Consider the following 27,718-nt stretch of genomic DNA (forward strand, 5'->3'; position numbering starts at 1 on the left):
AAGCTGTTTGAAGTATACAGTGTGATAGTTTAATATATATACACACATTGTGACTAGATTCTGCCATTATGATAATTTTATATACGGATACTTTGTAACACATCTATCATCTTACATATTTACCTTTTTTTTTGGTGATAATGTTAAAATTCTCTCTCAGTAAAATTGCAATTATGTGATACAGTGTTATCAACTATAGTCACCATGTTATATGTTCAATCCTCAAATAAAAACTCTTGTCATCTAAATTGGCCAATAATCTTGACTATTCCCAGATTATTAAATGAGGTCCATACTCTCCTATTTCACTTTTATGTATGTATCTCACTTTTATTTTTTAAATTTTAATTGAAGTATAATATACATATAGACAAGTATAACTAGGTGTACTGCTCAATGAATATTCACAAACCAGGTACCTTGTGTATCCAGAACCCAAATCAAGAAATAAGGTAGTACCAACCTCTGGGAAGACTCTCTCATGCCCCTTTGGTGTCTGTTTCCTTCAGGGTAACCATGACCTGAGGTTAATTCTTAATCACTTAGTGAATTATTATAAGGTGAACATCTTTGTGACCATCAAAGCTTGTGACCCTGGTCAAGCACTAGAGTTCATCAGCCATGCAGATGCCCCTCCCCGGCCCCATCTCAGTCACAGTCCTTCTCTTCCCACAAATAAATATTTCCTGGACATATGCAGTGACAACTCCCTCGTATCTCCCAGCTTTGTGCCCTTGTGATTTTCAAATGAGTCAACATGAAAAGAATGACAGCATTTGTGTTTCCTGACTTGCTAAGTTTGGCCCTGTACACCTGCAATACCCATAGCTGCTGGTTCTTCTTTTGTTGAGATTCACTAAGCAAAACCAGCAGCAATGCTCCTTTTCACATGTTTGACAGAAATTTGTGGGCCTACTGTGCACCTCTCTAGGTGCACAGGTTCCCACACAAACCCAGAAGGTTGATTCCTAAGCTCTCTGCTCCTTGAGCCTTCTCTCAGGAGGACCCTGCTGCCTTTACTTGACATTCTTTGGAATTCTCTGAGAATTTGAAGAGTAGATTTTAGCCTCTGATTTTTCAGACCTAGCAATATGTTGCTTTTATGAGTGTTTTGAAACTGGCTCGTTCCTCAAAGGCTGTGTTTATGTGCCTTTTTAAAACATTTCATAGCCACTAGGAATTTCCGAGGAGACCACTGAAGATAGAGATGCTGATGCTGTGAATGATGTGGGTCTACATTTGGCACAACATGCTCTTCTCACTTTTCTCCTAGCTGCCTTAGTCTCCCCCTACAGGCATCACTAGCTCTAACTCGCAGGGCACCTCATTGCCAAATGACTGAGAATGTCCCCTCTGTGCCTGCAAATGCAGCTGGTTGAGGCGTCTTATGATTTTAAGTACAGAGCCATCAGCACTTCTTTGCTGGAGTTCCACTCTGGGACTTCTCTACCAAACGTTTTGGTAACTATTTGAACCAGGCGCTCATACAACTTTCCAGATCAGACATTGTTATTAAACTATGGTCTGAACAGCAAGCCTGCTCCCATGACATGTTGGGAGACTGCGGTGTCATGGAGCACATGAGGATGGCAAGTTCTAGTGGCCTCTGTCCTTATCACCCAGGTGAGACACAGGGCACTTCCATTTGTATCCAGGTTACACTCTGGGTGTATTAGTCAGCTCAGGCCGCCATAACAAAATACTCTATAGTGGGTGGCTTAAACAACAAACGTTTATTTTCTCACAGTTCTGGAGACTGGGAGACCAAGATCAAGGTGCCATCAGAATTGGTTTGTGGTGAGGTCTCTCTTCCTGACTGTAGATGGCTGCCTTCTCCTTGTGTCCTCACGTGTGTTCTCTGTGCGTGCATAGGCTGAGAGAGGTGTCTGGTGTCTCCTCCTCTTCTTATAAGGACACCAGTCTGATTGGGTTTGAGCTCCACCCTCACGACCTCATTTAACCTTAATCACTTCTTTAAAGGCCCTATCTCCAGATACAGTCACACTGGAGTTAGGGCTTCATCATAAGGGTTTGCGGGGGACACATGCAGTCCGTTCTTCCTGGCTCTGGCTGTCGTCATGATTTAGCAGTCTTCTCTCATGGCCCTCCCTGTGGCTGCTCTAGTAAATTTAATTCAGCAGGGCTGTTGAGGGAGGTTTTGACTCAAGGCACACACTGGCCTTGAGGAGGCTGGTCAGGAACGTGCTCCTCTTTTCAGGTAGCACTTGACCTCTGCAGGAAGCATGGAAAGCCACTCTCAGATCACCTTTGCAGATATCTGGCCCTGGGGAAGCCTTAGTAGTCTCATTCTCCATACGGAGGAGATATTTTTAGGGAAAACACATCATGCCTCCTCCCAACCTCCCCCCCACCTAAAACCCTGATTTTCCCTGGGAAGAGGGAAGGCATTCTAACCCCCCAACGCAGGAAAAACACGGTGAGAGAAGACAGAGGAGTCTTAAAGCTGGTGAAGTAGGACTAGCAAAGTTATTGACAAAAATAAATTCTACGCAATACATTTGATGAGAAAATGTGAATGGAATGTGTTTAAAGCTTTCAAAATGCGCTTGGGTCCATTGCTATAGGAGTGCAGGCATCAACCTCATACTGCCAGCTTACTGCAAGATCATCCTGTGTTGTCTTCCCAGGACCACATCCACACACGCGCACTCATGTATGCACAGGAGTGCATGCACACACACAGGAGAGGCTGCAGTGTTGCCGAGGTGCAGACATTGAGCAGGCTTTTTAGGGGGTCACGCTTCCAGAATGGCAAATGCTAGAAGATGGGTCTCTGCCCATCTGTGATGCTCAGGGAGCACGCGCAAGGGTTCAGAGGTCTTTTGAAACAGAACTCAAAGGCTTGCGTCACCTGCCGCACTCAGGGGTGCTGCCTGCAAGTGCTCCCACACACACGAGGAGCTAACTGTGGTCCGGGGTGCCCAGAAATGTTTGCTGAGTGAACAGAAGTGAGAATGAGGGTATGGCTGTGTGAGGGGGCCCTCTGCTTTGACAGGTGACCCAGAGGGGAGACCCGAGGGTGTGGGGGGCGGCAGTGGGGGACTCTGTGCAAGCTCCATCTCATGTCTCCATTGTCTGCTCTCCACAGAGGCTAGATTTGGACTCGGGTCACTGGGGCAGTTGTCTTTTAGAAACCCCTAGCACCCACCTTTCGGGCCCTGAGCTTGGTTTAGAACAATTCTACTCACTGTTCCACCTGCCTTCCTGTCTTATTGCTGGGCTGGTGTTCTCGAGGCTATTTTCCTAGGCCTGCCCTGCTCTTGTTCAATTTAGGATCTGGCACCTGCACATTGCTGTAATGTACAGGAAGTCAGGAAACACCTGATGAAGTATTTTTCAAAATAAGAGGTTTTGGGGGTCGGCCCAATGACACAGCAGTTAAGTTCGTGTGCTCTGCTTCGGCGGCCCAGGGTTTGCCGGTTTGGATTCCAGGTATGGACCTACGCACTGCTCCTCAAGCCATGCTATGGCAGGCGTCCCACATAGAAAGTAGAGGAAGATGGGCACAGATATTAGCTTGGGGCCAGTCTTCCTCAGCAAAAAGAGGAGGAGTGGCGGTAGATGTTAGCTCAGAGCTAATCTTCCTAAAAAAAATAAAAAATAAAAAGATCTTATTGTCAGGGATCTGGACAGATCTTCCTCCTCCGGTGTCCCGAGGTGAACCTGCTGGGGGCCCTTTTTGGTGGATGTCAGGGCCTGTTCCAGAAGCCCCTGAGCCTCTGTGGGTTACTCCAAGGAGAGGACCTTGGTCATTGGAGGAACATTAAGTCTGCCCCGTGGAGATCCCCTCCCACGTGAAGGGTCCCTGACACAAGTACCATCCTGCCCAAAGGGTGGGGAATCTGTGCGACATCTCCGTGCGCTTGGCTCAGGTTGGTTGAGGTCTGTTGAATATCAACAGTTATTTATTTTTCTTCCCTCCCCCTCTCCAAGAATGTTTTGGTTTCCGCAGAGTGTAGCAAACTGTTGGCATAAACTGTTTTGCTTCCAATTTGTAAATCCTAGGGGAAATTGACTCCTCTGTTTACACTTTACTTATTTAACTCATCAAAATGTGGTCTTGTAGGAGCCATGGCTCCAGCCCAGGGACCCTCAAGTTCTCTTCAGGGACTTGCTGTGTGATTCCCTCACCAGGAGTGGCATCACTTCCTAAAGTTCCGGACCCTGGAGATGCCTGGGAAACCCAGCGTGAGGGCATGTTTGTTCTAAGCAGTGAGCATGGCCTAGCACACGTGGTCTTTTCTGACTCTAACCATAAGCAAGAACCCCCCACCACCAAGTCATAGCTCACAGGAATTTGAACTGGCTGAGTTAGCCTGTGACACAGAGGCTACTGGGGGGCTCCCAGTTACCAGAAAACCATAATGCAGGGGAGACAGCTGGGGAGCTTCTTTGGGGAAGGTGTCAGCATGCTCATTGCTTGGCTTGGTGACTCCCCACTTTCCCACCTCACCAGCCATTCTCTGTTCAGCAATGGGGGAGTCTGTGTTGGTCAGAGAGATTTACTTCTGTTTTTTCTTCCAAGACCTTTATAGTTTTAGCTCTTACGTTTAGGTCTATGATATACTTGGAGTTAATTTTTGTGTAATGATGTAGAGAAGGGAATCTGACGTCATTCTTTTGCATGTGGCTATCCACTTGTCCCAGCACCATTTGTTGAAAAGACTCTTCTTTCCCTCTATTGGATGCTCTTGGCCCCCTCGTTGAAAATCAATTGACTGTAAATGTGAAGGTTTATTTCTAGAGTCTCAGTTCTGTTCCATTGATCTAAATGTCTATCTTTATGCAAACACCACACTGTTTTGATTACTTTAAGTTTCAAAGTCGAGAATGTGAGCCCTTCAGTGATCAGACTTGGGAGCTGTTATGTTCACTTTGTCCATTTACTGCTTCATTTAACCTTGAGCAAGTTGCTGAGTTTTTCAGTTCATCAGTGTTCTTCCAGGTAAGTAGATGTTAGGCACAGGTGTTTTTGAATTGCAGTGGCAGCTTCTGCAATGCTCATGTTTAAGGAAGGAGCTGATGGCCCTCTTTGAGGCATTGCCCTTACCCTCGGTCCATGGTGTAGGAATAAAGACCTTGGCTAACTCATCTTCCTGCCACCATGACTGACCCCAAGGGACTCAGAAGAAGAGAAGCAGGGAGAAGGGGTACCTACTGGTGGTGGGATAGCTCAGACAAGGCTAGGGCTGGGAGGGGTTATCCAGCCGTGCTCTTGGAAGATAGGGGCACTGAGCTGGGGCAGAAATCCAAAGGCAGGGCCAGATCTGGAAGGCAGTGCTTCTCAGTCCCAGGCAGTGGGACCACGCCACTCAGGCCACCTCTCCTGCCAGTGTTCCAGAGCCTTGCTGTTGACATTCTTTCCCAGTTTGTTGGAAGCTGCATCTGTGCTTCAGCATATATGGGGCTCCATCCACTCTGTGTGGAACCTTTCAGGGCACCAGTGACTTAACAGTGGCCCTGTGGACTGCTGACCTCCGAGAGAATGCGGAAGCAAAATCGCAGAGGAGAATGGACCTGAGGTAGTTAAATAATTTAGCTAGTACAGAGTTAGGAAGTAAGTAGCACTTAAATGAAACTGAATTTCCTTATTGCAATAGGTAAAGACTTCATTGTGCCTGATAATAGGACGTGATTTTCTTAGAATGCAGTTGATTTTCCTCATTCATGGATTCTTCATTTGTGAATTCGCCTACTCACTGAAACTGATTTGTAACTCCAGAGTCAATGCTGGCAGAGCTCTTTTGGTCATTTGCAGACACATGGAGAGCTGCAAAATACTTGAGTCACTCAACAGGCACATTCCCCGGCGAGGTCAAACAAGGGAACGCTTTCCTTCTTGTTCCAGCTCTTGAACTGTCAACAGTGTCCTTTTCAAGGTCTATCTGGTGGCACATTTTTCGAATTTTTATGCTTTTTGTTGGTGATTCTGCTGTTTTGAATGGCCTCCAAGGATAGTGCCGAAGTACTGTCTAGTGTTCTGAAGCATAGGAAGCTGTAGTGTGCCTTACGGAGAAGATACTAGGTGAGCCTCCTTCAAGCATGAGTTGTAGTGCTGTTGACCGTGAGTTCAATGTTAACGAATCAACAATATATATTAAATAAGGAGGGTTCTTTTTTCTTTTGAGGAAGATTAGCCTTGAGCTAACACCTACCGCCAATCCTCTTCTCACTGCTGAGGAAGACTGGCCCTGAGCTAATATTGTGCCCATCTTCCTCTACTTTATATGTGGGACGCCTGCCACAACATGGCTTGATAAGTGGTGCATAGGTTGCATAGGTCCGTGCCCGGAATCCGAACCCACAAACCTCAGGCTGCTGAAGCAGAGCGTGCAAACCCAACTGCTGCACCACCGGGCCAGCCCCTTGAATAAGGTGTTTTTAAACAGAAACACACATAAAACTAAGTTATGTATTGGTTGACAAAAGTGTGGCCAGAGGCTCACAGGAACCAAACCTTGTATCTCCTGGGAGCAAAGTTTCTATATTTGAGAATTCAGTGTTCACAGCAATTTTTTAGAATCTTAACAACCAAAAATAACAGGAATCTACTGTAGTTATTTTTCATTTGTCCCATCCTAGACGCTAAGACATTTGCTCCTAAATGTTATTTACAAATTCAAATCGTACCTCCAACCGCTCAGTGAAGTTTACAAAGCACAGGGACTTGCCCCTGGGCCTTAACTGCACCTCAGTCTCACCCACATGACTGCCGAGTGAATAGCCATAAATCGCCTTCTCCTGATTGGCAGTGTGGTGTCCCAGAGATAACCATGATGGCGTTGGTACGTTGAGCAGTTTGTGGGAGAAATCTTGACTGTTTCTCTCTGAGGCAGAGTTTGAGAAGGTCTGAGTAATGGGCAGCAGGGCCAACAGCTGCAAACTGTTTACACGTGACAATTTGCTGGATAAACCAGAGTTTATACAGTTGTGTGTTGTTTACTCCTTAAATCTAGAAAGGATCATCCGGTCAACTCCGAGTTTAAGAATTATGTGCTTATGCCATGCAGTTTTCTACTGAAAAAGAAAATAATTAAACCTCCTCACCCATTTCCTCTCCAAAATTGTGCTCCTAGCAAGGAAAAGAAAAGAAAGGCAAGGAGTCAGAGTGTCCACACTGAGCTGATAAGGCTGGGAAGAGGGGTCAGGAGGCTCTGGGCAATGCAGTCTTCTTTTTTGGATGAGTTAGATAAACTTCTCCAGGTGTCAGAAAAGCTCTTTACAGCCCTTCCTTTCTACCCTCAGCATTTCAGGTTTTTAAAAGTGTGTTTTGCTTCCCTAATCTGTGCCAGGGGTGCAGTAGAGATGGAGCGAGTCGATTATGTGTTGACTTTGAACTTCCTTCATATCTGCTGCCTGCAGGGCTGGTACACTCAGAGTCAAAATGCAGAGAGGTTATTTTTGTCTCTCGTCTCTGCCTCTGCTCTATGTCACCTTGGATAAATATAACCAGTAACTTTAATTTTCATAGCAAGTACATATTCATTGTATTAGGTTTAAGGCCAAAAAAAAAAAAGAAGAAAATTAGAAAGATCTGTAAGGAGTTCACCGTGTCCTAGAGACAACTACTGTCAATAGCATTGCGTATAGCCCTCGAGTCTTTTTATCTGTAGGATTAAAAACATTTAGACTTAAGCACATGAAATCTTTATCCCACCCGCATTTCTGCATAAGTGCACTTTAAAGATTTATGAAAATCTTCTAAATCCTCAAAGATCGTTCACTCTTTTTGTTACCAAAGCTTTGGTGAGGTAGGCCCAGGGTTTGCCTGGAGGAGCACGGGTGTTGGAGGAAGAGAGCTTTGCACTTGTATCCGAGTCTGGGCCCTCATCAGCCACATAACTGGCTACCGAGCCTCCATTTCCCTGTCTGTAAAATGGGACCAGTAATACCTGCCAGGTAAGGGAGGGTCATGCATGCAGAGCGGCGCTTGCTCAGAGAGAGGAGCCTAATAAATGCCAGTTGCCGTTCTGCTTCCCTTTTGTTCCAAGGAACAAACATGTGGAATTAATGTTTGTAAAATTCCAAAAGGAAGTTCTGTGATTTCTTTTGTGGAGAATTTTAAATCATGGAAGGCTGAAACCAGTGAAAGTACCACTCTAGGGCCTGAGAAATCCTTGCTGTCTGTGTAGGAAATTCCAGTTACGCAGGCAAGTCCCTCTGCATCCACAGCTTCAGCACTGATGTTAGGAGAATTTTGTTTACAGACTTCATTTTTTAATAAAAGAAATCAACATAGAGAAAATTGGTTTTTGCTTATTTCTTGACAAGCACCGATGTGGGGCCGGGGGCCGGGTGGGGTTTTCTGTGTTGGTGCCTTTGCAGCCTGAGGTGCTGGGAGCGTCTCCGTGTCTCCACACACCCTCCTCCATAGACTGCTCTTTCTTTCCAGGAAACTTCAGATAGTTGTGAGATTTGTTTCCTGCTGAAGCTCATGCTTAAGTACCATTTATTCCCTGCAGCTCTTACTTGTACAACAACCTGGGATTTTCTCCAGACTTTGTTTTGTGAGTTCTAAGCATTTCCACACCGTTGCTCATAAACACACGGCGGCTCCTGTGCTTGTTATCACAGGCCATTTTCTTTTACGCATTTTGCCTTGCTCGGTTTTATGACCAGGTTGTTCACGATTGGAATAAATCCTTAAAAGCACTAGACCTTAATCCACCTTTGTGTGAGAGCATTATAAATAAACTGATCCTTTGTTTTCTAATTAAAAAAAAATTATCTGTGCCTTGGAAAAATTAAAATGCGATTGTTGGAAGGCTCTTTGCTTCACTGTTTCCCTAGCCTTGGTGTTACCTAATTAGACTGGAAACTCAGGACTGCCCGCTCCGGGTGCTGTGTGATGCTGAGGCCAGCGATGTGTTTGTGCGGCATTTAAAGTCTGCTGGTTCAGCAGGCGCTCTCAGGACAGCAGGCTCAGCGCAGCTGGCCTGAGACGTCTCCCTTCCCCTCCTCCAGACGGCTTCCCTGGAGTGTGCACAGCTGATTGTTTTAGAATTGATTTGTCCACCCGGGAGGCTGCGGCCTGGACTGGGAGGGCACTGCTGAGTGTGCGTTTGTACGTGTGTGTGTGCTACGTGCGTATACCGTCAGCGCCGTGTAAAGGCATTCCACCTACTCACTCACTGTTCGACTGCTTGTAGCAACCCACAAAGCGTTTTTAAACAAAACCAGAATAATGACCTTGAAGGCACTGAGAAGCCGGATCCTGTCCTTTCTGGTTGTTGTTTTTTTCCTTCCAATAGTCTGCCTGGCTGGATGATGATGTCCACGTGCAAAAAAAAAAAAAGCATCTTGAGGCCAAATAAGATTTCATTTTTTTTCTTTCTTTTATAATTCTTCAACCTTGGCCAAGCATGTTGCGTGTTTCCAAATAAAAAGAGACAGGTGGTGCGATGCCTGGCTTGGTGTACCGAATGTGAGCCGAGCGCTGGAGCTGCGTCTCCCCGCAGACCTGGCTCCTTATGGGCTTCCTCTGCACCCTGAGAAGGGGTTTGGGAAGGAGGGAGCTCCCTGTGTGTGGCTGAGGTCTGCCCCAGTTTGAATTTGATGCCAATAAAGAGGATGGTGGTTTAGCTTTCTGGGAGCAGGCAGGGAGGTTCTTTTTTAATTAATTAGTTCCCCCATCCTGTTCTCCTCCACCTTCTGCCATCTCCTTCCCTCTGCAACTCTTGTGCCTGCGAGGCCACTGTCAGCTCCTAGACACCTTGTGCAGTTAGTGAAAAGGGTCCTCCAAACAAGGCTGCGTGCAGCTTGATGGTGGAACAGGTGCCGTGCATGGAGCCCCTCCCAGGGCACGGGGCTGGTGGACAGAGTCCAGCTGAAAGAGCTTCCATTCGCCCTGTCACCAGGCAGTGCTGGGCAGTGCCTGCCTGGCCATCGGGCTAGCAGAGCCACTGCCTGCCCCACACCCCTTTTGACATCACAGTGAGGGGAATACTGAGCCTTCTCTGCCTTGTGACCTGCCAGCCACCCGGTGCCACCACCCACTCATTCATTTCACAGGGCATATTGGAAGAGTCAGAGGCCACTGGCTACGGGAGTGCAGCTGTTTCCAGTCCTCACTTGAGTACTCTTCCAAGCCCTGAGGGTGGGGGTGGGGGTCCATGGACTCCCACTTTCGTTGAGATAAGCCCTGGGGGTGCCTGTGTCATCGAGCATGTCCATCCTGGGTGCAGAGATAGCAGAAGCTGAGAGGAAGCATATAGAGCTGTCGTGGGCAGTGTCAGCCTGGAGATGTGGCCAGGGCAGGGCTGACTGCCCAGCATTCCTCAGACGTGCCTGGTTCATCTAAGGCCCCTGAGTTGTTTACACACATCCCTCCACCAGAATAGCGTTTCTCCCCTGAGAAACTTCCTTGCGATCTCCAGAGGCTGGCGGCTTTCCGTCCTCTGTACTCAGCCCTTTGCCCACACCATTCCTCTGCATCTGCGTTCTTCCTGCTGCACTGGTTCTGTTTTCCAGTCTTGGAGAAGGTCCTGAGGCCTAATCAAGTGTGTGCGGAGGTGAATGAGTTGGTCTGTGGGGCTCATCCTCACTGATGACTCCCTGGCCCTCCCTATTCCAACATTCTCTGACTCCCTTTGGGTCTGTCTCATGCTCTCTTCAGGGCTCCTGAAACATTCTCCTGAACGTTCTGCACAGCCTTCTCTGGCTTGCCCTGCGTGAGCCCCAGCCCTAAGCCATGCTCACACCATGAGAGCATTGACCCTGACAGGGCTGGGACTGGGGTGAGGGGAAGGAGGTGCCCAGGGTGCAGAATTTAAGGAGGCACTCCCTCCTTTTCTGCGGCATGCAAGTGCAAGGTCAGCTCCTGAGAGAGACACTGTCCTTAAACTGCACATTGGGTCTTGCCTTGCTCGCCTTACCTTGTCCCAGCCCCGAATGCTGAGAAGTTGGACAGTATTCCAGCACCAGGTGCCAATCTAGGTGACTTTGGGAAAGTTACCTTTCCTCTCTGAGCCTCAGTTTCTCTGTTACTGCTGTCCTGGGTGATGAGCACTAAATTAGATAATATGTGTAAATTGTTCAGCATGTTGCCTGATGCGTAGTAAATCCTTGACAGATGTTTGTGGTGGGTACTATTATCATTAGGCAAATACAAAAGCATCATATGCGAGCCAATCCCCCATATGAGCTCTGGAATGATGGATTCAGCCCCTGATCATCATCGTCCCAGTTTCCCCTCTCTTGATAGTGCGTGATGTTGACCATGTGGACCTTTCCAGAGAGGTCAGGGCCTCCCGTGTTCTGAAGAGGATGTGTTTTGTGTCTCTGCTGCAGGAATTGCTTACTTAGGAGGTGTGTGCAGTGCTAAGAGGAAATGTGTGCTTGCCGAAGACAATGGTCTCAATTTGGCCTTTACCATCGCTCATGAGCTGGGCCACAAGTAAGTATCAGTCTCCCTCTTTAAATTCCTTTCTGGATCTTTTTGCATTTGAACTCTCTAAGTTCTAAAACATTGCTGTTCTGTGCCTTTACTTCCACAATACAGACCTAGGCCAGCAAACCAGGGTCCCAGCCCTTCAGGGAACCCGAGAGATCACTGAATAGACTGGCTCTGAGAGTTGCAATGTTAATTTGATGTTCGTGTCTATTCTTAAATCACACCCTGTAAAAGGAAGAGGTTTTTCTCAGACTGTCTTCTTTAATTGCATTTCCTTTCCTGGATCAGGATGATCCACTCTATTTGATTCACTCTGAATATGTGGTTCAAATGATGGGATCTGTCTGCATACTGTTAACTTCCTATTTTCTTTTCAGCCACTTTCAAACAAAGTTCAAATTTCTAAGGGCAGAATGTCAGTGTCTTAGTTTTAAAGAATTAATAGCTACTGCCTTTGCACATGGAAGTTCTTATGTTGAGGAGGAAATAACTGCAGAACGAGAGAATCTCAGGCAACCTCCTGGTTTTTCAGATGAGGAAACACAAGGTCACAGGGGTTGAGTGGCTGGCCCAAGGTTGAGATCACCTGCAGGAAGTCTCAGGCGGCAGAAAGCCAGCTGACTCTAAACCTGCGGCCTGACGGTTTACTCTTTTTCTTGGAGTAGATGTCTATTTTGTATTTCTGTGAAGGAGAAAAGAACTTAAAAAATAAATAAATAAATTGAGGAGGCCAGAGCAGGCAAAACAATGGGAAATTTTATATTGGATTGTGTAGAACAAAATTAATGGAAGTCTAGTACTTGGGGGGAAAAAAATGTAGTTTTTAAGTTTTCTAATGACCTACGTAGTAAGATGCCTGGAACTCGAAATGTGAACTCAAGTTTCTGCAAGAGTAAAGGATGTATAATGTATACAGACTACGAAAGCAATTGTTTTCCTCTAGTATTAGCCATATCTGTGGCTTTATTTTTTTATTGTGTTTGGTTTATTTGGTCCCATTTTAATTTTTTCACTCCTGTAGGAGGGTTTGTTTGTAGATTCATCTATACCTGTTGGATATCATGATATGTGTACAGTGAGTGAAAATAACCTTATGTGTATTTCCTGGGATTAAGGAGGGAATAACATGTTATAGGCCAAGGGAAGTAAGAGGAGCAGTTATCTCTAAGTACAGTTACTTCATCTTGGCAGTATTTTTAGAATGTTGATGACAATGCTTTGCCTATACCATTTTTCCTTCACTACTAGAAAATTTCAAAAATTAATTGTAATCCAATTTGTATTCATATCTCTTATTTGTTAAAAAAAAAAAAAACACCAAAAACTATACCCGAGAGTGGTTGCTGAAAGAAAATGTCCATCGTAAATCAACACAACTTTTGCAAACATCTTCTCAGTATCACATGACCCGCCCAGCCAGCCATAGTACCTCGGAATCAACCATCTAATGGTTGTGGGAATGCAGAGTTGTCAAAGCATTTCCCAATGTGCAGGCTGTTGTGGATCTTTGAATAGAAATATTTCTATGAACTGCAATATCCCATGGTAGCATTTAGTGCCAGGGCGCATACCAGAGTGCTCTTTGCACCCGCGTGTGAGCACACACATGCTGCATAGAGGCTTTTTCATCTTGGACCTTAAGAACACAGAGGGCCATTTTCTCCCTGATGATCTGTGCAGTTGTGCTGGATCCAGCATTGGAGTCTTAGGATGGGAGGTCTGCGGAAATGAGTGGTTGGGTTCGGTCATACTTCAGTAGCCTTTAGCTACAGGCTGTTTAGAACTTCTTGGAGGACTCTCTATAGCTTGCTGTTGAACTCTAATTACCTACAAAAACAAACACTTTGTTGTTAATCAAAGCCAATAAATCCTGTAGCATTTGTCCCTACCCCACCTGAGTGGTTACAGTTTTCCCAGGAAAGCCTGTTGTCTCTGATTATTCACGAGGCTTGGGAAGCAGATTCCCCAAGGATGAAGCCACATTCTTTCCAAGTGTGGACCCCTCTGGTCACCCAGGCTCAGGGCAGCATGGGAGTGTGGAGCATGTGTGGGGCCTTGAAAAGGCTGAGACCAACCCGCACTCTCAGTGAGGCCCCTGGCCAGGCTGCTTCACAGATGCGAAACCTGGAAACGGTTCCATATTTTGGAATAGAGTGGAACAAGTTAACTCCATGTTCCTTAAAGCACGTGTGAACTAAGGTAGGATGGGATGGTATTCTCAGTGGACCTAATGACTTGCCCGTGCTCTCCAAGAAGGAAAGCGTACCCTTCTGTGTACCCATGGAAAGTCCCCAGGGCGCTCACCCTTCTGGTCCCAAACCATGTAATACTGATAAAGTGAAACATCTCTTCTGATGGATGGGTGCAGCTGTGCTTTGCACGTGGCACCTGGGTAGGTGCGGCCCTTTTTATACCTCATATAAGGGTCAACGTGAGTAGGTACTCTTAGATCCGAATGTCAGGAGAAAAATTCACTTTCCAATGTGAGCTACATATTCCATTTATCAGACGGTAAGAGTTGTGTAAGTTAACATGATTTTCTTTCTGTTTTGGCTCTCAGAAAACACAAAGCTAAATTTAAAGCTCATTTCCAGCAATCAACTCATCTGAGTCCTGGAATTGTGTTTTTCTCCCTCTTTCTAGTGTCTCTTTGTATGCATGGTTTTATTTTAAATATTTATGGTTCAAAAATAATTTATTTGGTACTATAAACTAACTCCAATCCAATTTGCAATCAAATGGGTTCTAAATTATAAATTAAACAAAACATTCTTTCCATAGTAATGTAAATGCTGCTTAGAACGTGAATGAATAATGTATGAATGATGTTTAAAGTCGAATCAGATCTCTCATTTATTGAGCATCTATTTTGTTAGATGCTGTGCATTCATTATGCTATTGAATCAGTCCTGTGAGGGAGGTATTAATTAGGATTTACTTTATAGATTAGGAAACTAGTATTACTTTTTAAAAATTTTCTAGTCTCTACCTAAAATGATTTGGGATCACTTATATGATAATATACCCATGAAACAGGGCCATTAAAATAAGGACTGAAGTTATAAGAAATAGGTAATAAAGAAGAGAGCTTGTTATACATCCAGAAAAACCAAGTACCTTCAGTTTGCTGCCAGCCAAGGCGGAAAGGACGATAAATGGCATAGTACAGCTGCTGCTAGCTGGCAGAAGAAAGAAATGTGTCATCAAGGGTGATTTCCCTAGGAAATTCAAGTCTTGTAGAGGAGATTGACAGCTTTCTGATGAAGATCCTGATAAAGAAGTCGGGCTGTTGGGGCTGACCTGGTGGTGTAGCTGTTAAGTTTGCATGCTCTGCTTCGGTGGCCCGGGATTCACACGTTTGGATCCCAGGCACAGACCTATTTTCATGGCTCATGAAGCCATGCTGTGGTGGCGTCCCACATACAAAATAGAGGAAGACTAGCATAGATGTTAGCTCAGGGACAATCTTCTTCAAGCAAGAAGAGGAGTATTGGCAACAGATATTAGCTCAGGGCCAATCTTCCTCCTTACCAAAAAAAAAAAACCCCAAAAAACAAAAGGTAGAAAATGCTCCAGCCCTGGCTTTAGATAAGGACTGAAGGATTTGCAATTCCTGGTGGGGGCCATGGGTGAGAACCTGAGAAGGGCTGTTCTCTTGTTCCTGCCAAGAGGGTGAGTTGGGTTCACACAGCAGCTGTGCTGACAATGGCTTTGAGGTTTTCTAATGAGCATCCATGACCTTCGTTGCCTTCTTGCCGATGAAAGACTGCCTGGTAGGCAGCTGCATGGTACTTTTGGTTCACCTAGTGAATGGAAATGTGGTAGTGTGAGCATAGGAAGGCAGCTCCCTCCATGTCTTGTCGTGGGAGCTTGAGAAACCCAACTGAAAATGAGACTTTTTAGCCTGTGTCCTTTTGTGCCTGTCTTCATCCTGCAGTGACCATGAGAAAGAGATAATCCTGAGTGTGAGAAGATGGCTCTGATGGACCTCTTTTACTCTAGAGGGCCATAGTTGCCAACTGTTACTGGTTTTGGCTGAATCAATGAAGAAGGGGGCCTTCCTTGAGAGAAACAGCCCAGCTGGGCCATCACTGCCCAGGTTTTCTTCCTCAGGAAAGCAGGACACGGTGCCTTGTGGTGGACCTCAGTGTCCAAGATGTTTATCAATATCTGGTTAAAAGAGAAAGAGGGACAGCTAGAAGCAAGCATTTGTTTCTCTCAGACAAGCTCCTGCTTTTGAGGCTCAACCATGATTAGTCATGGGAAGGACTCTCCCCTGATAAGGTTAGGAGCTCAGATTCATGCTAACTGCCCATGAGACAAAGCAAAAGAAAAAAGTCAAGTGACACCCTTATCACTGAAGGACAGGATCGGTTGTGACTTAAGTATAATATTAAAATGACTAGGTATAATCCAGCTATTGGAATTTTGGAATACATTGTTTGCTATGATTTGGAAGTTTTAGTATAAAATAGAGAAAGCAAATGGTTCTGTGACAGCTGGTTAGAATGCCTTTTCTTTGGGGGAAAATGGGTCTAATATGCTGCGATTAGGCCCAGGGGAGGCAGTTGATTGGCGTGAGCCGTCCCTCATGCAGTTGGAGGCCGGGAGGGCAGAACCAACTCTCAACTGAATGTTCAGGGCCCAGGGAAACCCACAACGCCATATACACAGCATGCTTCTCAATCAGCTAAGATAGAGAGCTGCCGAGAAATGTCTAAACAGACGGCCTTCTAGGTGGGGTGATGAGAGAGGGGAGGGAATCTGCTCGGCGCATGCTCAGCCACCCACTCAGGAAAAAAAAGGACATATCTTTATATGTAGAAATAACCAGCTTTCCCTTACAGAAAATGAATCTCTGCCTTTGTTGGATTTAGGAGACTCTGTTGGATAAGCCTGAGCCAGATCGATGCCTACCTTGAGAGTCATTCCAAACTATGTGACCTCTCTACCCCAAGTAAATGTAGCAAAGGCGCTCCAGACAGGCCCAAAAGCTCTGCCTCATATTCTGTGTCTGGGGTCCCGCTGCCTCTACTTGGGGGGAACCTTCTCCCACCTGCTCTTCCTGAGGTTTTTCCCGACTTCCATATGCTCTTTCTTGGTTCTTTCCATTCTGGAATGCACCTCTCTTCTGGTCGGCTGGCTCAGCTTGTGCCCTCTGAAAAATGCTGTCTTCAGGGAACCTGGTGTAGGTGACATCTTGGCAGTGATGCACAAGAGGAGCACTTGACGCATTTCAAAGTGCGAGCGGTCAAGCCTCACCCTAGATCAGTTAGACCATGCCCTGTGTAAGAGAGAGCTTAGGAGGGCTCTCCAGGAGTTTCCCACTGCACATGTGACATCTTAGGGGTTTCATTGTTGCTTTCTGGCCTCATCTGCCTTCTTGCTTCCATCTCTTGTCCCCACCCTCATCCGCCCCTCTGGGCCATCCTCAGGGTTGAGCCACAGCAGTGCTGGCTATGGGCCTGCTCTCCTGGCTCTTGCTCACCTCTCTCTCCATCACCCTGAATTCCATGCCCTTTGCCGCTTCCCTAACACCGCACTAGCCAGTACCACTCACAGCTGGCGAGGCAGGTGAAGAAAAGCCCAGCCTCCCTGCGAGTCGCCATTGTGGGTAGGCTTAGTCCGATCGTCCCTCATCTGTTACCTTCCGGGAGACATCAACGAGGGCTCAGAACAGAGCATAAAGTGACCTGTGATAGGAAAAATGTGACCAGTGGAAGCCTGGAAGTGGAAGGGGAGATGCAGGGGTAGAGGGACAGGTGGGGCCCACAGGAGTGTTGTACCCCATAGAGGGCCGAGGTACTGAGTACGTGAGGACTCAGAAATGAAGAGAAATGCAGGGCTGAGGTTTAGAGATATGAACGTCCTGATAAGGAGCTATGTTTGGTGATATAGCAGTCACGTGTGCATGCAGACATGCAGCTAGTTATAAATGGACTCGGTCATAACAATGTGTGGTGCACAGCTGGGTTCTCAGGCCCACACAGACGCCCATGGCCCCCAGGAACCATGCCACCGTTTGGAAGCACTACCTGGCTGATGTGGCTCCGAGGAGTGTTGAAGCATGAGCAGAGCAGGGACTTTATTCCATGCTCCATCCTACGCGGACAGAGGGCAGGCGGGATGCCGCCGTGTGCCCTGAAGTAACAGGTGGGATCCATGGCCCCAGGCAGGTCACATGTGAAGCTTGGTATCCACTGGTGAAGACACCTGTCAAAAGCTAGATCCAGGGACTCTGGATGTTTCCACTAGAACATGACACTGCAAATGTGAGTTCAGGGCAGTGGACGTCAGAAGGATGTCCCATTGACGTGTGCCTGGAGATATGTTCACCTGGTGTCCAGCGTGGAACATGGACCAAATCTGATCCCTGAGAATCACAGCTGATGGGCAGAGGGTGGACGAGTCTGGGAGGGCTGGGGAGAGGAGGGCTAGGGAGGGGAGAGTTGTTCTGGGGGAAATGTTCTCATAACTGGAGTCGACACAATTCAAACTGAAAAGAATTCTCTCAATCCCAGAACAGGAAGTAAGGAAAGCCATTATCCAGATGTGTGAAGAGGGGAAATCTTTGTCTGTGATCTGTATGAAGAATGGGCTGCCTGGTTCAGTGCGGGGAGACGCAGCGTGAACGCAGGCCAGACGTGAGCAGGCAGGTAGCCTGCCAGCGGACAGCGCTGGCAGCTGCGCTCTTGCCCGCATCCTTTGCCTGGGAGTTCAACCCAGTAGGCACAGCACAGGCATCATGTGGGCCAGCTGTATAAGGAGGGTACAGCAGAGAGAGGATTTCTGGAAATGTCATAACTGTTTAGAAATCCCACGGGGAGAGGGGAGTATGCTTTTGTTCTAGTTGGGATTAGGGCAGTTGGGTTCAAATACAGGCGTCAGCCTTTCTCACAGAACAGAAGGAGGGGGTGCCTCCCCCCAGGATGTCTGCAGGGAGGCCTGGGTATCTCCCGTCTGGTTCTAGAGCAGGCAAGTCCTGCGCTGGGTTTTCAGACGAGTTCCTCCCTGGCTCACTGGGTCTTATCCTCCTTTTCCACTCAGCTCCCACAGCCTCCCACAGCCTCCCTTCCAGACTGAAGGGTAATCGGTGGTGCTAGCGGTGTGCAGGGCTCTCAGGTTTCACGGGAGGTGTTTGGAGTGATTCCTGAGTCCCATTTCCTCGGCGTTTGGCCCCTGGATCAAAGTCGGTGTGTGAGCATCCGCCCGGTGCGGCTGCCTTATCCAAATTCCAGAGTTATACAAAATATTCAGGCCTCATTTCCTTTTATTTTATTATTTGTTAAATTTGCTGCTCAAAATTGCAAGCGCTTTCACGGTAGTTTAGAAGCCACCTTCCTCACGTCTTCACTGAGCCAGAATGGCTTGTGACTTCAGATGAAGCGGTGCTGGAGGATTTGCAAGGTGGCCATCAGTCGGGCTGCACCCTGCGCGGCTTCTCAGCCCCACTCGGCGTTGCCCTGAGCGCATCCTTCATAACAGCTCTGCCTTTCTCCTCTCCTCCTCCCCGCTCCCACACAAGTAAAAGAAGAATTTCCTTCTGGTCCCTCCGAAACAGGTGATTCTGAATGCGAGGTGAGGTGTCCAGAGCAGCAAGGAGCATTGTAACTGACGGCCCTGTTTATTTTTATTTTAAAAAATTATTTTATTGAGGTCATACTGACTTATAATGTTATGTAAGTTTCAGGTGTGCCTTTTTATATTTCCATTTCTGATGACCCTCTTTAAATGGCTTTTCTGCCCTAAGCAGGATTTCTCACTGCCCAGCAATCACAGGAGTTGCAGAGAAATTAGCCTGATTTCCTCTGGAGTCTTACTCCTGAGGCACAGTCGAATGTGAGGCAAGAATACTTCTTTCAGTTGCCTGGAAAGCCCAGAGCCGCTGTCCTTAAGAGGACCTCGTCCACAGCCTTCCAGATCTGTCCAGGCCAGGCCAGGGAGGGGAATACAAACAAAGGGGAAACCATTAAAAGCTCTTCAGCAAGCACGCAGATTCGGTCCCACCTGCATTCTGAGCAGCCAGTCCCAGCAGCTATTGGCTGGACATTGTCGCCGTGATAGAAAATCCAGCTGGATGTGAGGCGTCTGCTGCCCCCAGGGCTTCATTACTGTAATAGGGCAGGTTGCAAAAGCTGAGCGGGTGTTTGTCTTCACCCCAGGACTTGTTTGCATTTAATTATCGAGTGGACTGCCTTCCCTGAAACGATGTCGTCCGAGATGATGTTTGAAGAGACAGCAGGAGGGTTGAGTTTGGCTGAAGAACCAAATTCTGAAATCCCCTCAGAACTTCCTTGTATTACAGACTATTCCAGGAATTAGATGAGATCCAATTTTCTCATTAAATTGCCAAAGCTTCTGGCAGCTTCACCTAAATGGCTTCTTTCATGGTTCTCAGACCTGGAAGGGACATCTGAAGTCATTTTAGCCTCATTTTGCACATGGCGAGTTGCTTCCCTTCCCACAGCTCTAAGTGGCCAAGGGGAAGACTCGGACCCAAGCTGCAGGCCACGGTGCGGTGCCCTGTACACAAGGGGACTGAACTCATGCTGAGGCCAAGCCCTCCTCATGTGGCTCTCCTAGTAACTGGGTTGATTTACCTTTATTCAGAAAGACACCTTCTGCTGATATGGCTAGGGTTTATAAGTACTATGGGAGGTGGCAGGGGTGTGATCTGATGCAAATTTATCTACAGACGAAGTGCTCTGTTATGGACTGAATACTTGTGTCCCCCCAAATTCATATATTGAACTCTAACCCTCATTGTGATGGTATTTGGAGATGGGGCCTTTGGGGTGTAATTTGCTCATGAGGGTGGAACCCTCATGAATGGGATTAGTGGCCTTATAAGAGGCCAGAGAGCTAGCGCACTCTCTTTTGGCCATGTGAGGATACAACGAGAAGGCAGTCATCTGCACCCTAGGAACAGGCCCTCACCAGAACCTGACCATGATGGCATCCTGATCTTGGACTTCCAGACTCTAGAACTGTGAGAAATGAACTTCTGATGTTGATAAGCCACCCAATTTATGGTACTTTGTTATAGCAGTCTGAGCTGGCCAAGACGTGTCCCCATTCTCCCAAGGTGTTTGGTTTTATGCCTTGTTCATCTACTGTCTACTGCTGATGGAAGATTCCAAAAGACCCGAGGAAGCTGCATGTTTTCTGAGATCCTGGGAACTTTGCCACCAGCCTGTTCAATGGCACGTTCTGGGAAAGAGCCTTCCTCATCCTTGTCCATTCTCGGGCACAGAGGGTATGCTCTCATCTTGCATGGAGGTGGTAGTTTTGCCTGATGGCAGTGGCAGACAGGACTAGCAGAAGGGCTTGAGGGGTCTAGGGGACGCATGAAACAATATGCTTTGTTCCTGACATCAGAACAGAGTGCCATAGTTGCCAGGGGCCCGCCTGAGCGTCTGGAAATGACCTCTCTTGGAAAAAACATAAATAAGTAGATGTATATAAAATAAGGGAGGTTATAATTTTCTTAGCAAGTCATTGGAAGCATTATAAAGACATCTTGTTGATCATAACCGCACTTCAGTGTCGTTGAGAAGGGGCAGGTGTCAAGTAAGCCCAGTGATTTGCTGATGCTCACTTATGATTATTATCAGGAGCAAAGAGAGAATGGGAAGGCAAGTTGGACAGTTCTGAACTGAGCCAGGAAAAATCTTGGGGTCGTCAAAGTTGCTGGAGAGGCTGATGCTGTGGGGCGGGGCTGTGGGCCACTGGGGGAGGCTGGGCCCTGTGACACTGGGATGTGTTACGCTGGCGCTGAACCTGCACCGGAGCCAGGGCCACCGCCACACCCAGGTAGATTGTTAAAGGGAAGGAGGGTCGGAGAAACAGTGGTGCTCTTTACAAGTCAAACTCAATAACAGTGTCCTCCCACACCAAGGATATGGCAGGTCCAGTAGGATCCCCACAACAGGGCAGCTTCAGACACACTGCAAACCAAACAATAGGACCCCTGCCGATGACAGGGAGGCATACACAGGCTGGTTTCTGGTCAGGGGAGCCTTTCAGGCAGGATCACGTGCTTGTTGGGTAAATGACACCTAATGAACCTACAGTTGGCTACGTCGGTGGCTCTTTGGTGGGGGGAGCACCTGGATTAATTAAGGGCCTGTTAATCTTTGTGATATATGCTCTGTGATCACCGAGGAGTGGCAGAAACTGCACTCCGGCAGCAGAAGGGAGCTGCTATGAAGAAAACCACGGCCAGCTTGCTGCTGGGGCTACATAGAGCTTGGCTTTCTCAGTGGAGCAAACTCGCAGAAACCCCTCTCTTTTGCTGCCCACCCACCCAACTTGAACTGCCCTTGCTGACTTGGCAGCGCCTAAAACTCCCCTATCCTGTGCCCAGTTCAGAATTCTGCAGAGGAGAGTGAGGCGGCCCACATGAGGTGCTGCACCAGGGACGGACTAGACAAACAGTAAGACTGCCTCTAGCGCCTTGCTCTTCAGAGTGAGGTCTGAGGACTAGCAGCATCATGTCGCCTGGGAGCCTGTTAGAAATGCAGGGTCCAAGCCCGGCTGGGTGATTCCTGAGCACATGGTAATTTGAGAAGAATGGTTAGAGCACATCAGTGGTTGCCCTTTCTACCGACCTCATCTCAATGCAGTGCTCACTCCTCGCTGTATGCTGTAAATGCAGAGTGTGTGTGTGTGTGTATGTGTGTGTGTGTGTATGTGTGTGTGTGTATGTGTGTGTGTGTGTTTGTGTGTGTATGTGTGTGTGTGTGTGTGTTTGTGTGTGTATGTGTGTGTTTGTGTGTATGTGTGTGTGTATGTGCGTGTGCGTGTGTGTATGTGTGTATGTGCGTGTGCGTATGTGCGTGTGCGTGTGTGTGCGTGTGTGCGTGTGTGCGTGTGTGTGTGTGTATCTTTTGGTGGGGTTGAAGGGACTATCGCTTCTTTTCATTTTGGGGATTTTTTATTGGGGCAGTGTTTAGAATAGCTTCTTTGCCCTGGTTTATGGAATCTCTTCTGTGCTCCCCTATTTCATTCACACTTTATGAATCCAGGTCCAGTGCCACAGGCTCCGAGGGGTCTTCAGCTGGCTTCCAGAGTTTGATGCTAGGCTTCCATTCAGCTTCCTCTATAGCTTGGGGACCAGGTTTCTTTGTAGACATGAGCCCCCACCCATCCTACCTGTTAAAAGAGACCCCGGTCTAGTCTAAACATTTAACTTGATGCATCATAAAATCTGGCAAATTTTTGGCTAAACTCTGGAATGTCAAACTCTTGGATGTTGACAAAGCTGTTCAGGAACATGCTGGTCAAGCAGGGTTTGGTTTGCTTGTGAAATGGGGGTTTTCCACGTAGAATATGGAAGGAAGTGGCGGGCTGAAACACTGAACAAAAATATCCAGCCCTCCCTAAGAGCCCCCAAAGTAGTGGTCTTTGACTTGCTCAGAGGGCAGAGTGAGGCTTTTAGGCCTAAGGCTTTGAGACGCTGGCCTTCTCTCTAGCTCCTCTCCATTCTCCCGTTCAGTTTCATTTTCAGTTTGGAGGCAGAAGCCAATGCATGAGTGCTTTGCCTGAGGGTAGCTTCTTCCCACCCTCGCTGCCAATGACCTGTACGTGAAGAGTCCACGCTGTGGCTGCCCCTCGGTGGAGTTATGGAGTTGGCAAGTCAGCCCCTTGATTGTCTTTTGCACCTGATTTGAAAGGCATTGTTTTCTCTTTCCACACTTGGCATATTACCTAAGGTCTAGAAGACCAGTGCAGCCTCCAGTGCTGTGTGGAAACTGCTGGAAGCTAAGGGTTTAGAGTGCGCCCTAAAGTCCAGGACCCTGGGTACTCCTGGCTGCAGTTTGAACTGAATCACGTGTCCTGAGAACCCCCTGGTCCACCCCAGGGCTTGAGCCTGGCGATGCCCAGCACCGGTCTTCAGTACTGCTTGTTATCTGGCCCTTGTTGTGCATACAGCAACTGCTACAAAGTGAGTGTCAAACTCATTTCCTTGTGAAAGATGACTCAGGAAAGAAAACAGAGAGAGCTGCTTACCAGACCAGAAAGAAAGTGAAAGAGCCCCCCAAAGAGATCATATTTCCAAACTTGTGGACTTGCAAAGGGTTGTAAAGGTACCGTTTTTCTTTTTTTTTTTAATTGATGTCATCATAGTTTATAACATTGTGAAATTTCAGTTGTACATTATTATTTGTCACTCACCATGTATATGTGCCCCTTTACCCCTTATGCCCACCCCCCAACCCCTTTCCCCTCTGGTAACCACCAGCCTGTTCTCTTTGTCCATGAAAGATACTGCTTTTGAAGACCAAGGGCATATTGTGCTTTGAAGAGCCAGACCCCTAGGGATGCTGCCTTTTCTAACTGAACTGCCTTTATCACTAGGCATGACCATCCTGACCTTGCCCAGCAAGTCCTGCCTGGTTTTCATACAGCCAGAACTTGTATACTGCACCTTGTACTGGTAGGAACTGAAGACCCAGATGATGGAGGAGGTGATAAGAGATCAACCAGCTGCTTCACATGATTCAGGCTCTCTTGGCCCAGATTGAGAGAACTTGTTTGCACATGAGAGTGCCAGCCCACTTTGGTAATTGTGGAGGAGTGATGAAGGAAAATCAAGGAGTGCTAACGGCTGAAAATAGGCAAATGCCATCTTGCTAAAGGCAAATGAAGCAAATGGCACACCTTTTAGACTTAGGATATTAATGCTGTTTGCAGGAAAGATTCCAGAATGGCTCATCAAACATAATTTGTGAGCATTCAGAGTTAAAATAGGTAGTCCTAGAATCTAAGAATTCATCTAAGAATCTACTGATAAAAGTCCTACCCATCAGATTGTGCAGAGGCAGGGAATGTCAATTTCACCACAGTTTCTGCAAAACTCTTAACACTCCTAAAGGGAAGTATGGGAACTGTGGACTGGATACCACTGCAGTTAAATGAACTTGCAACTATTGGGCAACCTTACTCAAGGGATGATTATTGGAAGACAGGTGTCTATCTGGGAGAGAGGCTTCTGCCTGCCGTGGGGCTCCCTGACTTAACATTTCGGTCATGACCTGCGTGTGGAGAGGGGTAGTACACTCATCAGACACTAAGATGGCACAAAGATGGGAGGCAGAATGGTATACAAAAATTCAGAGTACACAAAGTTCTTGACCACCTGGAAAAGTGGCCAAATGTGGCAATGCATAATGCATTTCATTATCACCCCAATCCTCAGATAGTATTATTTGCATTTTATAGAGAGAAAAATGAGACCCAGAGATGCTCCACTGGTAAGTGGCAGAGTCGGGCTTTAAGCCCTTTGTCATGTTGAAGTCTGTATGGTAAGCATATGCCTCACAGCTTTCCAGATGGCATTTAATATGAGTTAAGTCCCAGATGAACCAGATGTAATGCACAGGATGGTGGAAACATGGCTTAATGGCAGCATGTTTAAAAAAATTCCAGTCACTGCCAGCAAACACGTCTGTCTCTACTTCTGTCTTGTACTTCATTGACAGATGTTACTAATTGATCCCAGAACCTTTTCCACTGAGTCCCAGCTCATAATCCTTCCTAACTCTGCAGGCGGCCCCTGCCACTGGATTAAGATTAGCACAAGAGATGAAACTGATTTCTTGTATGTAAGGGATTAGAGTTAGCTGCATGCTCACAAAACCAGGACATTCTTGGTCCACATTAACACAAGTTTCGTCTTCAGAAATGAAAGTGGCAGTCATAGCTCCACTTTGCCTTTTAGATGTTAAGTAGCACCAGGAGTTTTGTATTTAGTTTTGAGAGGTCTGTTTTAAGAAGGACTTAGGAGCCAGGACCATGTCCATGTGCAAAGGAAGGGGATGAGGAATGAAACAGTGGGAAGAGCTGAGTGTCTTTACGTTGCAGAGATGTGCGGGGGGGCACCAGCACTTGGGGGCACGTTAGAGGCTGCCAGGGTGCAAGGGGTCTCTGGATGGCCTCGGATGGCAGAGCCAAACCAATGTGCTTGAGATACAGGGAAAGAGGTTTCAACTTAGTGGGAAGAGGAAAGTTCTTAAAGTTAGAGCTCTCTAGAAACGCCAGAGGCAGTGTCGATTTCCTCACGCTGGGGTGTTTGCACAGAGCTGGCCTGTCCAGCCTGGGATTGAAGTAGAGATTCTTGGAGTATGAGGAGGATTGAACTGATCTCTGATCTCCCTTCAGACTCTCCCATTGTCGATTGTGTGACCCATGGACAACCTGGGGGACAAAAGAGACCAGGACTGGGTAGTGCACAGACGCCAAGGCAAAGCTTATGGCACATATATACCCCCACTGACCAGTGGTAAATCTCACATGTTATTATACAAGCTTGTTTTCAGTGTTTTACCTCTATTCATTCATCTCCATGGGTATTCAACTATCCCACGGGGTGAATACTGTCCTTCTCCCCATTCTACAGGTAAGGAAACTGAGGCACAGAGAGGTAAGCAACTCACCACAGCCCTGGAGCTTATAGGTAGGGAAACTGAGATTTGAACTGGGTATTCAGACCGTGGAGCCCACAGTACTAACTGCTGGGTCCATGGCCTCTCACACAGGGCTTTAGGGCTTTCAGAGTGCTTTCACATGCACTGTTTCACTTGAGAAAGTTATCGTAGTATAATGTTATGTGCATTTGGAAGTGGGATAGTATGTAATAGGCTATTTGTTGTGGAGTATGGACTATTAAGTGCAGAGCAGTCAGCCCCATAAAAGGGCCATGTTAAGAGTCCTCAGAGAGAAGGCAAGTGGGCTGACTTAGGGGGGCAGGAATGGGCATTGAGGAGGGTGTCTGCTTTTGGAGGAGCAGGCGTCAACATGAGACAGAGGAGGAGGGAAGAATAAGGAGAACAGTGGACCAGGAGGAGGGGATAGGTGAGCCAGGGACACAGCGAGACAAGACCCCCTCATACCTGCTGGATATGGCCCTGGGGCCCTGGGCAGGGCCTTAGCAGGAAGTGACTGTGAGAGGGGCTTTGGGAGGTCTAATCTGGGGGCAGTAGCAGTAGCATGATGGGCAGAAGGAATATGGTGATAGACCAGAGGTAGGATCTCTGCCCAAGAATATCCACCCCAGCATCTGTGTAGCCAGAGACTGTCAAGGGGCACAAGGGAGAGGCAGGGCCTGTGCTGGCCGCTAGGGCGTGGGCCTCAGAGGTTCCACCCAAATATGTAGCCCAGTTTAATTCAGCAGCTTTAATTCAGACCCTCAAGGAGTAAATCCTGAAGACAGCTTTGCTGCAGATTAAGCAAGTCACAAACCTCCATGTGCCCCAGTTTTCCCATCTGTATAATGGGCATACTGATCTTTTTCTCCCTCATAGCCTTATTAGGAGGATTAAAGGAGACAATGCTGACTTGCAGTACTGGAATGATATATTGAGACTCACATTTCCCTGCTCCTCTCCTTTAAATACAACCAAATACCTTGGAAATTATTCAACAGACAACAGCAAAAGGACTGAAAGCTGGAAAGAAGAAGGCAGATTGGCTGGGGACCTTAGGCCTTGAGGAACAACAACATGGTGAGTCCCCCGGGTTTTCTTTTTACCTCTCCCATATCCTGGACTGGGCATTTAGAGGCCAGCAACCTAAGAGAACTGTCAACAGATGTAGGCACAAAACCCAAGGTCAGCCTGCTCTCTCTGACCAATGAAGTTGGAAAGGCAAAGCCCAACAGAGACCTTGTGGGGATCTGCACACTGCTCTATAACAGGATGCAGTGAGCTGGCCAATCTATCTGCAGCTGCAGCAGTGAACCCCAGCCAACACAACTCCTGCCCCAAACCAGGACACGGGTGGGCAGCCAATGTGGTGGCAGTGGCAGTAGCAGCAAAGCCCTGTGTCTCCCTGCCTTCCAATGGTATGAGCAGCCCCAGGTCCAGCAATTTCTCCCTCCTGCACCCCCTTGTCCTCAAAAGTGGCTGAGCAACACCAATCAACCCAGGGAAGTGCCTTCCGCCTCAGTGAACATCCCCAGGAGGGACTGAACAGAAGCCCAGCAGCACCAGGAAAACAAAGCAGACCAGACTAGCATTGCAGGCCTATGAACACTAAAGATTGTTGGAACTAAAGCCCTCAGAAGTTGGCCAAGACCTGCATGATAAACCTAAGCAGGGTGACTGCCTCCTAAATTGGAAGATTCAAGATTCTCCTAACATTATCAGCAAGATGTGTAGGATACGGTTGAAAATCACTCATCATACCTGGATGAGGAAGACCCCAACTTGAATGAGAAAAGTCAATCAAGTGACACCAGTGACAGATGTTGGAATTATCCAAGAACAATTTTAAAGCATAAAAATGTTTCAACAATTAATTACA

General features: G+C 47.2%; 1 protein-coding gene across 1 annotated transcript in view; it reads left to right on the plus strand.

Moving 5' to 3' along the window:
• Positions 1-27,718, plus strand: part of ADAMTS17 (ADAM metallopeptidase with thrombospondin type 1 motif 17) — a gene marked incomplete at its 5' end in the record, with an annotated part of 338,230 nt that overhangs the window by 131,879 nt on the left and 178,633 nt on the right. Inside the window, one exon of the mRNA XM_046652771.1 lies at positions 11,311-11,416. Within this exon, the coding sequence (XP_046508727.1) occupies positions 11,311-11,416 (106 nt within the window). The remainder of the gene's footprint in view (positions 1-11,310; positions 11,417-27,718) is intronic.

Source organism: Equus quagga, chromosome 2, assembly GCF_021613505.1.
Source record: "Equus quagga isolate Etosha38 chromosome 2, UCLA_HA_Equagga_1.0, whole genome shotgun sequence".
In the NCBI taxonomy this organism is placed as follows: Eukaryota; Metazoa; Chordata; class Mammalia; order Perissodactyla; family Equidae; genus Equus; species Equus quagga.